The 12,931-nt window shown below is 40.0% G+C and overlaps 1 protein-coding gene across 1 annotated transcript in view; it reads left to right on the forward strand.

Moving 5' to 3' along the window:
* Positions 1 to 12,931, forward strand: part of EML6 (EMAP like 6) — a 744,128-nt gene that overhangs the window by 489,793 nt on the left and 241,404 nt on the right. The window contains 1 exon segment of the mRNA XM_030195849.1: positions 7,765 to 7,891. Within this exon segment, the coding sequence (XP_030051709.1) occupies positions 7,765 to 7,891 (127 nt within the window).

Here is a 12,931-nt window from a genome sequence, read left to right on the forward strand (position 1 = left end):
TGGCTGACACCTTGCATCCGATACCTTCGCTCCTGCGTCCGATCTGCTGAACGCCTCTGGAGGAAATCTCGCACCCATACCAACTTCATTCATTACAAATTCATGCTATCCTTCCAGTCCTCCCTATTCCTTGCCAAACAGGACTATTACACCCAATTGACTAATTCTCTCGGCTCCAACCCTCGTCATCTCTTCGCCACCCTCAACTCCCTCCTCAAAGTGCTCTCCACTCCCACCCCCTCACTCTCTCTTCAATCACTGGCTGACTACTTTCGCGACAAGGTGCAGAAGATCAACCTCAAATTCACTACCAAGCCACCTCCTCCTGTTCACCCTTTAACCCACTCCCTCAACCAACCAACCCAGGCCTCCTTCCCATCTTTTCCTGATATCACCGAGGAGGAAACCGCCCACCTTCTTTCCTCCTCGAAATGCACCACCTGTTCCTCTGATCCCATCCCCACCAACTTACTAAACACCATCTCTCCTACTGTCACCCTCCCCCCATCTGTCATATCCTCAACCTCTCTCTCTCCACTGCAACTGTCCCTGACACCTTCAAGCATGCTGTAGTCACACCACTCCTCAAAAAAACATCACTAGACCCTATCTGTCCTTCCAACTACTGCCCCATCTCCCTCCTACCCTTCCTCTCCAATATACTTGAACGCACCGTTCAAAGCCGCTGCCTTGATTTTCTCTCCTCTCATGCCATCCTCGATCCGCTGCAATCCGGTTTTCGCCCTCTACACTCGACAGAAACGGCACTCACTAAAGTCTGTAATGACCTGTTCCTTGCCAAATCCAAAAGTCACTACTCCATCCTCATCCTCCTCGACCTATCCGCCGCTTTTGACACTGTCAATCATAATCTACTCCTTGCCGCACTATCTTCATTTGGATTCCAGGGCTCTGTCCTCTCCTGGCTCTCCTCTTATCTCTCCCACCGTACCTTCAGAGTACATTCTCATGGATCTTCCTCTACCCCCATCCCGCTCTCTGTTGGTGTTCCTCGGGGATCTGTCCTTGGACCCTTTCTTTTTTCAATCTACACCTCTTCCCTGGGCTCGCTGATCTCATCTCATGGTTTCCAATATCATCTTTATGCTGACAACACCCAGCTTTATCTCTCCACACCTGACATCACTGCGGAAACCCAGGCCAAAGTATCGGCCTGCTTATCCGACATTGCTGCCTGGATGTCCAACCACCACCTGAAACTGAACATGGCCAAGACCGAACTCATTGTCTTTCCACCCAAACCCACTTTTCCTCTCCCTCCACTCTCTATTTCAGTCGATAACACCCTCATCCTCCCCGTCTCATCTGCCCGTAACCTCGGAGTCATCTTTGACTCCTCCCTCTCCTTCTCTGCGCATATCCAACAGACAGCCAAGACCTGTCGCTTCTTTCTCTATAACATCAGCAAAATTCGCCCTTTCCTCTCTGAGCACACCACCCGTACTCTCATCCACTCTCTCATTACCTCTCGCCTTGGCTACTGCAACCTACTCCTCACTGGCCTCCCACTTAACCATCTATCCCCCCTTCAATCCATTCAGAACTCTGCTGCGCATCTTATCTTCCGCCTAGACCGATATGCTCATATCACCCCTCTCCTCAAGTCACTTCACTGGCTTCCGATCAGGTACCGCATATAATTCAAGCTTCTCTTATTAACCTACAAATGCACTCAATCTGCAGCCTCTCATTACCTCTCTACCCTCATCTCCCCTTACGCTCCTACCTGTAACCTCCGCTCACAGGACAAATCCCTCCTCTCAGAGTACCCTTCTCCACCACCGCCAACTCCAGGCTCTGCCCTTTCTGCCTCGCCTCACCCTATGCTTGGAATATGCTGAGCCCATACGCTAAGCCCCCTCCCTACCCATCTTCAAATCCTTGCTCAAAGCCCACCTCTTCAATGTCGCTTTTGGCACCTAACCATTATTCATCTATTCAGGAAATCTAGACTGCCCCAATTTGATTGACTGCACTTTAGATTGTAAGCTCCTTCGAGCAGGGACTGTCCTCTGTGTTAAATTGTACAGCGCTGCGTAACCCTGGTAGCGCTTTATAAATGTTAAGTAGTAGTAGTAGTTTTATCTGCATTTTAAGCATATGTGAATATTTCATGGCAATGTAAAAAACTATTGATTATCTTTATTACTATTGTGGTTCTAACAATGCAGTGCAAGCTTTTTTTTTTTTTACTAGTATAGTTTTTTTATAAAATAACTTAAAATTTAAAGAATGTGACTCAAAATTATGTTACTTCTTGATAAGATTTCAGATTAGTAGATGATAGAGAAGTATTAACCTGATAACTTTTCCATTAGTCTTACAAACAAGCTACAAATATTGCTATAGTGAGACCAGCAATATTTTAGCACTGTAAGCATCTTTTTCCTTTTCTTCATCCCCAGGCGGCATTGCATGTTCTCCAGCACATGACCTTGCACAGAATCCCTAAAATATGATTGATAAATTAAGGGTATCAATGTATCAAATTTGTAAATTTCACCATTCTGCATCAAGGTACACATGTTAGGTTGATACAGTCTAGTTGGAACATGCACACACAAACACAACGAAGGTACCAAAAAGTTGATAGACAACATTGTAAAGTCCAGTTCTTTATTGCATCAAATGACAAGTCCAGTTCCTCATTGCATCCAACAACTCAACACTGCCTGCCGCAGGAGTCTAAGAATATACATATACAGTATTAAAGTTACATAATGTATATAATTCAGAAAAAATATGAAAACATAATAGGGAAGATAAACCATATTTTAAAAATAAAGTAAAACATTTGAGAAATATATATATGCATATTATCGCAAGGTAAACCAAATAAAACATATTAAAAACAACAAAAAATTGTCACATAATATTAGAATAAGATACAGCATATAAAATCATCTAAAGGGAACACATTACCTCTGCAGGATGTGATAAACAATGTCAAACATGATGCATATAATAACTTTATCAAACACTATAGATGAATGGAAACACAAGAACAATGTATGAATATATACATAAATATAACATATGAGAAAGAACAAATAATATTATATTGATGCAAATATTAAGAATTATAAAAAAAGTATCACAAAAGTTAAAGCCTATTAAAAAGTAGAACAATCTAGTTGGAGACATACATGAAAGGAATTATCTGGTAAGAAACCCTGTATATTTTTTTTATCACATCTCAAATTATACCAGATTGGACCTACCACAGCAAACAGTCTCAGGGGGGTGCAGTTTGATTGTAGCCTGCAAATGCCCAATTATCAATACAGTAGTAAATATCTACAGGATTTAACCAGGAGTAAAATTCCTACTTGGTTAAATCTTGCAGGTCAGCTCTGCTGACTGCTAATTCAGTAGTACCTTAACCAGATAGCACCACTGAATATCAGCACAGACCACCGCAGCACTATCCAGTTGACGTTGGGATGGCCCAGGGCAGAGCTGGGACTAGGGCCATCCTAAGGGCTGTGCGAGCAGTGCAGCCACACCGGGTGCAAGGAAGATAGGGGTACATCAATCGCTTCCTGTCCATTGTCTACCCTGTGGTGGCCATGGGGCAAGGGTGCTAAGGGATGTGTCACAGACAGCATGATTCCAACCTGAGATGCTCCTGGCTATGTTATCAGTGATTTTCTGTCCACTAGCCGGGTAAGTGCCTGGATAAAGTTAGGGCAGCAAAAAGGTTGTTGTAATTTTATCTGGGCAGTTATCCAGGCATAAGTCTGAATATGAGCCAGCACACAGAAAATTGCTGGTTGCCGCTGAAGACCTGGATATTCAATGCAAGTGCCCAGATTAAGCCTGGCATTCAATATCTGTGTCATTTACTGCCCATGGCAGTCAGCATCTCTGCAGTCACTGACCAACATGTGCTCAATATTGGCTTTAATAATGAATACTGTCCTGGTTAGGAAATAGATCCTTTCCTTTTACAGATGCCTTATTGAGGCAATTGCTGCCATCTAGACCAAGCAATTGAAGGTCATTGAACAAGAACAGAACAAAACTTGCAGTGGCTGTGATTGCCATATACCTTTCATGACACTAATATGAATATTATTAATTATCCTCAGTAAACCCTCTCTTGGATAATCTTGTTCATTGGTATCCCTCAACATAGTAAACATAGAAAAATGTAGGCAGATAAAGACTATATGGCCTATCCAGCCTATCTACGCCATTATCCAGTCTGCCCATTCATGTCGTAGTGCACCTCTTCATACTCGTTGCGACCAATCAGTATGACTTTTAGTGCAGTATTTGTCACGCCTTAGTACATAGGCAAATCATCTGGAAACTTAGGGCTGCCCCATATGGAGGAGGAGCTTAACAAACTGAAAAAAGAATTGGCTGCAATTAAAAGAGCCTCCAGCACCACACAATTCCCAACCAATTTACCACTAGCACTGCCACAGAGAATAAAGCAACACAAGAACAAATGGGTCACAGAAGGCTCAGGTAGATTGTGACTTCTGACACAAAGGTATTCTCCGTCCCGTCCATTGCTGCTATATAATTCCTTTGCTTCACTGGAGCATTGTGATGCTCAGAAAAGAAGTACTAAAGTGGAGCTATAGACAAAGAATGTCAGTTAACCCAAAGGATATCCTCAAGACATTGACAAATCAACTTAAAGCAGAAAAGTCTTCCTGGTTGGAACTCTTTTAACAGAGGCATTAACTTGGGAATGCAGTTCAAGGGTCCCAACCAAGTGAAATGCCTTTGAGGATCCTCTGCTACCAGGAATACCAACCAGATTCTGAATGTGATCAGAGTAAAGATCCTGGCCAACAACAGCACACTTGGAGTGCTCTCCAGAAGATTGGAGAGGGGCTCAAGTCTTTGGTTCAGACTTTTCTGAAGTAGTACCTACCAGTACTTATGGAAAGAGAGAGGAAACACTACTATAGCCGAGGAGTTCAATAAGTGGCTCAAAGCCTGGTATAAAGAGGAAGGATTTAGATTCATAGGAGAATGGGGTAATATATGGGAAAATAAAAGGCTGTACTGTAATCATGGGCTACATCTTTCTATGGCAGGAAAAAAAGGGTCCTTGGTGAGAAATTCAGATAGTATGTTTCTAGGCATTTAAACTAGAAGGTGGGGTTCACAAAAGGAAACAGGAGAGTTCAGGAAATCATCCTTGGTTAAAAAAAAAAAAAAAACAGGGCAGCAGTGGGGAAGGTAAAGTTAATATAAAAAAAACATCTAAGCAACTTATCCTTGAACAATAAATGTAAAGCAATGGCACAAATGCTCACAAGGTTCAGGATTTGCAAGTCCTGATTGAGGCAGACTTAGATATTGTTGCTATTACAGAGACATGGTTCAATGATTCACATGAATGGGACACAACCATACAGAGATATAATCTTTTTAGGAAGGATAGGGAGGGCCGAAGGGGTGGTGGAGTGGTGCTGTATAAGAAAAACAATATTAAAGTGGCTGATATGGGGAACCTGGGGAAGAGAAGAAGTGATATAGTTTGTCCTGGAAAGAGACACGGGTGTTGTCTACAGACATCCCATGCAAATGGAGAAACTGCACAAAGATCTGATTAAAGGTATCCATAAGCTGAGAATGACAGGGGAGGTACTGTTGCTGGTAGATTTTAAGCTTGCCTGCAATGAATTGAAATGTCCCTTCAGCAGAATCAGAAAGAAGTTGAGAGGTTGTGGATACCTGCGATAATGCTTTACTCAAACAAATTATGATGGAACCCACGAAAGATGTATCTAGTGCCCACAAATGGAGAAAGTGTATCTGACATCTGTGTGAGTTCCCACCTAGGTAATAGTGATCATCACACAATATGGTTTTGACATAAGAGCTAAAGAGGAGTGCAGACATATAGAATTCAAAGAATTGAATTTCAGACGTGCTGATTTTAATAGAATTTGGGGAGTACATGAAGAAGGAACTGATGTAATGGGTAGATTTAGAAGAAATAGAAAGACAGTGGTCCACGCTGAAAGTAGCTATTAATATGGCAACAGATCTTTATATAAGGAAAGTTAACAAAAATAAGAAAACAGGAAACTGATGTGGTTCTCCAAACAAGTTGCTGAAAAATTAAGGTAAAAGAGGCAGTGTTCAAGAAATACAGAAGAACTCAACAGAAGGACCACAGAAATAATTACTAGATAAAACTCAAAGAGGCAGAGAGGGAAAGAATGGCAAGTAAAAGCACTGGGTGGCTAAAGATGTAAAGAGAAATGACAAGACCTTTTTCAGATATATTGGGGAAAGGAGGAAGACTATAAATAAAATATAAGACTAAAAGATGCTGAGAATCGCTCTGTGGAGAGCGATAATGGGAAAGGGGATGGGATTTGATATACTACCTTTCTGTGGTTACAATCAAAGCAATTTACATATTATATACAAGTACTTATTTTATACTTGGGACAATGGACGGTTATTTGACTTGCCTAGAGTCTCATGGAACTGCAGTGAAAATTGAACCAGGTTCCCTAGGTTCTCAGGCTACCACACTTACCATTAGGCGGCTACTCCTAAACAGACCTAGTAAGCAAATACTTCTCTTCTGTGTTCACAGAGGAAATTCCTGGAGAATGACCGCAGTTGGCCGTCAAGGGTACATCTGGGAATGGAGTGGATATTGCTTCATTCGTGGAAGAGTATGTTTATAAACAACACTCCCATCCGTCCTGTCTCATCAGCTCGTAACCTTGGGGTCATCTACGACTCCTCCCTCTCCTTCTCTGCACATATTCAGCAGACTGCTAAAACCTGTCATTTCTTTCTCTATAATATCACCAAAATTCGCCCTTTCCTTTCTGAGCACACTACCAGAACTCTCATCCACACTCAGAAAATGAAGCTATTGGGATGAATGGGGGGGGTCAGCATTCATAGTAGACTGGCCACAGAGACATCCCAGCAGAGCAATGGGGCGCCCTAGTGGGCACTGCAATGGACTTCACATAAAAATGTCCCAGGTACACATCTCACCATTACTCCCATATATTGTATGGTGAGTCCTCCACAATCCATCAAAAACCTACTGTACACCATTACAATATCCCTTATGCCTGCAGGTGCCACCTATATTTAGGTACAGTACGTTTTTGGTGGGTTGTGGAGGGCTCATACATTCCACCACAAGTGTACCGGTTAGAGTGGGATATGGGCCTGGGTCCCCTTTTATACAGTCCACTGCAGTGGTCACTAGGTTAATCCTGGGACCTGCTTGTTGATGTAATAAGAATGGCCATTATATCTGAAGCTATTATCGAGGCTGGTATGTACTGTCACTGTCACATCTTAGGAGGCTGGGAAGGGGGTCAGAGACCACTGGGAGAGTAAGGAAGTTTATGCCTTAATCCCTCCAGTGGTCATTTAGGGCACCTTTTTTTTGGTCACTTAGTCTTGATTGAAACAGATCTAGCCCAAAGCATCTTAATTTTGGCCAAGACATTTTCATTATGTTCCATTATTGCAGAAAAATATCTATATTTTGGTGCCACCCATGTCCTGCCCAAAACACGTCCCCTTGAAATTTGGACGAACTACGGAGCAACACATCTAAAATCGGGGTAAATCGCAGCTTGGACATTTGTAAGAGAAAAACGTCCTTCTGGCAATTTATGACATTTTTTTTTTGTTTTGAAAGAGAGCCCCAATGACTGATTGAGAAAATAATTTGAAAAGGTTTGATTACACTATATGTTCGGTTTTTTTTTTATTTTTTTATTTTTTAAGGTTATGACAGTGATGTTGCAAGAGAAAAAAACATTGATTATACAACTAAGATCTACGCAGTCAGCATCAGAGAAATGGAAGGCATAAAACCACACCAGCAGCTAAAGGAGGTTTCAGTAGAGGAAAGGTACCTAACATGCTGCTTTCTTGTATTTACATATGTTTTATCATTTGGATTGAAGAGCTGTATGGCAAATGAAATAAACATAAACTTTTATTTAAGTGAGGTTGCTTTGTAAATATACTTATGAAGCAAATAGCCCATTTTTCTTTTCAGACATTAGCTAAATGAAATCCCTACTAGATAACTGATTTCCTAGTAAGAGATAATAAACTTATTAAATGAAAAAAAAAAGAATAAAATGAAATTCAAGAAAGGAGAAAGCTATATACTGTCTTTATATAAAAACTCATTTTTAACAGGACCCTTATGAGATACTGCACTTAGGATGAGCATTATCCTTTTAGCATTACCTTCTTCTTAACCATTTGTTCTTTGATGGTTTTGCCATAAATGCTCACTGATTATCTGTAAAATATTATTTTAAATATTTATAACATACTGCATTATACCTACAAATACTTTATAATTATAATAAATGCGTTAGACCCATTTTCATACCATTAACAATTTGTTTCCCCAGCTCATGTACGGCAAGCCTGTCAGTGAATTTATTTTGTAGTGAAACAAACAAAAATAACCTTTTGTGTATTTCCACCATGATTTTTAGAGGTATTCTTTTGCCATTATATGTTTGTGTATTTCTTCCTAATAGTGTTGTTAGAAAACATATTCATTACTCCTTAAATGTATGAAATAAAAACCCAAAAAATAGAAATGCACCTTTCTTTTTCTGTCTGTCTCTTTCTCAATTTTTCTCTCATGAATATTAGGTTCAGATACCAAAGCAACCCACCAAAATTAGGTGATTTGTTTGGTGGTAGCGAGCATTTTGACTCCTGCCTATCACTAATCTCTATGATCATGCAGTTTCTCCAATGGTAAGTAGTAAGCATGGATCCACCCTTGGGGATTACATGCTTCCTTGCATGTGGTGTCAGATATTTCCTAGTTTAAACTACTTGAATATGCTTTGAGTATGAAACATTACTATTTATTTTGATATGTACATAACCATCACCCGTTTGCTCCAAATAGAAGAATTTCTAACTAAAGGGAAATTAAAAAGAGGAAAACCATATTCTGTAGTTAATTTGATATACCCCCTTACATTGTATGTATGAAAGTGGTTTAGAATTTTAAAAAATGATAGATATAAAAGGAGGAAAAGAAGCAAAGGAGGGGAAAAGTCAGAACTGGTAAGATACGTTCAGTTATAGGCTTGCTCTGTAAGAAGTGTGAAAAAGCAAGTTTAGATTGAATAGAATAAAGCCCCAGAATTACTCTGTCTTACATAAAGATCAACAAAAAGCAATCAAGTTTTTGTGCCTTTTTTGAACCCTTCTGATTTCAGATTAGGAAGCATTGCATTTCCTATCAATGTTATTAAATAACAGAAGGAAGTATAGTGAGCATCTTAAGTCTGATTTTAATGGAGGAAGTGATTAAAAGGAGGTTACTGTGTGAAAATCTGAGGGAATGAGAAGAAGAGTAGGGAATGAGCAAATCTGAATTGTAGATTGGAGAATCTTGATGTGGTGTTTTATGACTAAGCATCAGGATCATAAAATAGGATAAAAAGAGATAGGTAACTAGTGTTATTCCTACAAAAATGGGAATACTCATAGCCCCATAAAGAAGTTTGACTGCCACATTTCTTATTGTTCTTCACTTTTAATTACGGTCACTTCTTTAGCGGGGGCTCATTAGACATGAAACCTTTTTATCTGTCCCAACGCCATATCAAAAGCTATAAATAAGCATATGTAGGTATAAGCTTAACCCAGAGCCTCAGCTTGCAACTCTTTGCACACAGGAACCTCACTACCATGACTCACAAAACTCATCATCAGTTCTGCTACCATTTCTTAAAATGTTTTAAATACTTTTGCAAATGTTTTCCATTTAGTCTTTGTAATATGAATTCAAATTTAAAATGAACTTATCTATAGGACCAATTGTCAGTTACGCCAACATGGCCCATATTTCGCAGAAACTTCTGCATCAGGGCATAGTTCTACAACACACAAAATCATTTAGAAATCAGTTTGCAACATTTATCTTTCTGATGCTTAAAATACAATTGCAGGCTCAATGTGGCTTACATCATTCCGTGAAGGCGATCACCAAGACCGGCATGGAAACAAATACAATTTGATATTAGGGTCGGGTAAGGTTAGTATATTCAGGTGCCTAGGGATCGAAGATAGGAAGTAATATATAATGTACAATACAGTCTATGGTTTTCCTGTGTTGCAGAGTTGGGCATCTAGGTTAGGTCAGTGGGGAATGCTTTTCTGAATAGGTAGGTCTTTAATGATCTCCTGAAGTTTAGATGGTCGTAGATTGATTTCACAGTCTTTGGCAGTGTATTCCACAATTGTGTGCCTATGTAGGAGACGTTGGATGCATAGGTTAATTTGTATCTGAGTCCTTTGCAGCTTGGGTAGTGGAGATTCAAGTAGGTATGTGATGCTCTGGTTCTGTTTCTGGTTGGGAGATCAATCAGGTCGACCATATATCCTGGGACTTCACCATAGATAATCTTGTGGACCAAGGTGCAGATTTTGAAGTTGATACGTTCCTTGATTGGGAGCCAGTGCAGTTTTTCTCGAAGGGGTTTGGCACTTTTGAAACGTATTTTACCGAATATCAGCCTGGCTGCTGTGTTTTGGGCTGTCTGGAGTTTCTTGTGAGTTGTTCTTTACATCCCGCATATATTCCATTGCAGTAATCTGCGTGGCTCATTACCATTGATTGTATCAGGTTGAGGAAAATTTCCCTCAGGAAGAAAGGTTTTATACGTTTAAGTTTCCATTTTGAATGAAATATTTTCTTTATAGTGGAGTTTACTTGGCTCTCAAGTGTAAGATTGCGATCAATTGTAACGCCTAGTATTTTGAGGCTATCTGAGATAGGGAGGGTGTGATCTGGGGTGTTTAAGGTTGTGGGTTTATAATTATTATGTTGGGATGAGAGGATGAGGCAGTGTGTTTTTTCAGTGTTTAGTTTCAGTTGGAATGAATTTGCCCATGAGTCCATGATCAAAAGTTCACAAATTGAAGAACCCAGTAAATTATATCGTAACATTTGTTATAATCACTTTAATAAAATACAAGGAAAAGACCTCAAACACCCAAATGCTTACAATATTTCAGCTTCTTATACTGTGGTTGTTTTTCATCATTGGTCAGAAAAACTTCATGATTTTTCTTTCTTTTATTTATATTTCTTAATCTTCAGTACAGCACACAACCTTTGAGCAACATCTCAAGTGAATTAAAAAAGTAGAGCATTTAACTGACACCCGGCGGTGGCCACACCAATTTCACTTTAGCCGCTTCTTCAGGGGTTGTGCCTCGACCTCTCAATAACAACCAGAGGTTTCATTCTTTCAAATGAAGACGATTGTGCTTACAGCTAGAATACTAGCATTCATCTTCCTCGTGTCCTCTTTCTTCCACCATAGCATTCTAAAATGGCATGTTCTACTAGACCAAGCCTTTATAAATGATCAACTATTCAAAAAATGGTGCTTACTATTTCCCAGCACCAAATTTTAAAGGGACCTGTGACAATGTATCAGAGGACTCATTAAGCTCTAAATAAGAGAGTCCCAATCAATCCCCTATTTAACCCTCTCGGAGAAACTATGCCTAGCGTAAAAATCCATTTTTGTTCCTTGTAATTAAGAAGGCGGTCTTAGTCCCCTCCCTCCCACCCCATGACAATTTGATCTATGAAGTGCCAAAGGGGGAAGACCTAAAGAGAGTTGTTTTAACTAGTTGGACAGAATTGGATCTAACTCAGAGGAAGGCAAGTTAATTGAGAACAAAATTCTTGTCAAAGACGAAAGGGAGGACAAGTTGAAGTTAATCCATAAGGAGCAGAGCAAAGCCGCAGGATGGGTAGATAGCATAGTATTGTCAAGGGTGGGAAGAGAGGTTTGTGGGTTAGCAATCTTAGAACAGAAATATTGAGGTAGAAAATTGGCTGCAGGCAGTAGGTTGCGTGCGTTTGTGTTAAAAGTGATCAATTTTAGAAAACTTTGAAAAAAATTGAAAATAGGCATTTGGTTGAATTAATGAAGCCCCACCTGGAGTATTGTGTTCAGTTCTGGAGGCTGTGTCTTGCTAAAGATGTAAGAAGACTTGAAGCAGTCCAGAGGAAGGTGACAAAAATGAAATGGGGATTGTGCCAAAAGACATATGAGAAGAGACTGGAAGACCTAAATGTGTATACCCTAGAGGAAAGGAGGGACAGGAGATATGATACAGATGTTTAAATACTTGAAAGGTATTAATATAGAAACATATTTTCCAGAGAAAGGAAAATGGTAAAGCTAGAGAACATGAATTCAGGTTGCAAGGGTGGTAGACTTAGGAGTAATGTCAAAAAATTCTTTTTCACGGAGAGGGTGGTTGATGCCTGGTATTTCCTCCTGAGGGAGATAGTAGAGAAAAAAAACTGTGGCAGAATTCAAAATGGTGTGGGATGAACACAGAGGATCTCTAATTAGAAAATGAATGATATTAAAAAAAAAAAAAAAAACTTAAAGGGTTGCATATGTGTTTGCGTATCAAATGGTGCTTAGATGGCCAGTGCTGGGCTGGCTTGTACGGTCTGAGTGCCGCATATAGCAGTCTGGTTTAGAATGAGCTGGAGAGAGCTTCAACAGAAACTCCAGTAATTTGGAATGAGGACAGTGTTGGGCAGACTTTTACAGTCTGTATTCTGTAAATGACAAGATGGATTCAGATAGGATTTGACAGCAACACCAGTAGTTGGAACACAAGGACAGAGCCAGGCGGACTTCTATGGTCTATGTCCCAGAAACAACAAAGAAAGACCATGATCAAGTATATAATATCACGTTCATTGTTGATTTAATCTAGAATTGAGAATGAATGTGACTGTTGAGCAGATTGGATGGGCCATTCAGGACTTTATCTGCTGTCACTTACTATGTTACTACTGGGCTCATTTTCAAAAGAGAAAAACGTCCAAAAAATGACATAAAGGACAGATAGATGTTTATCTCAGCGG

Source organism: Microcaecilia unicolor, chromosome 3 (assembly GCF_901765095.1).
Source record: "Microcaecilia unicolor chromosome 3, aMicUni1.1, whole genome shotgun sequence".
Taxonomy (NCBI): Eukaryota; Metazoa; Chordata; class Amphibia; order Gymnophiona; family Siphonopidae; genus Microcaecilia; species Microcaecilia unicolor.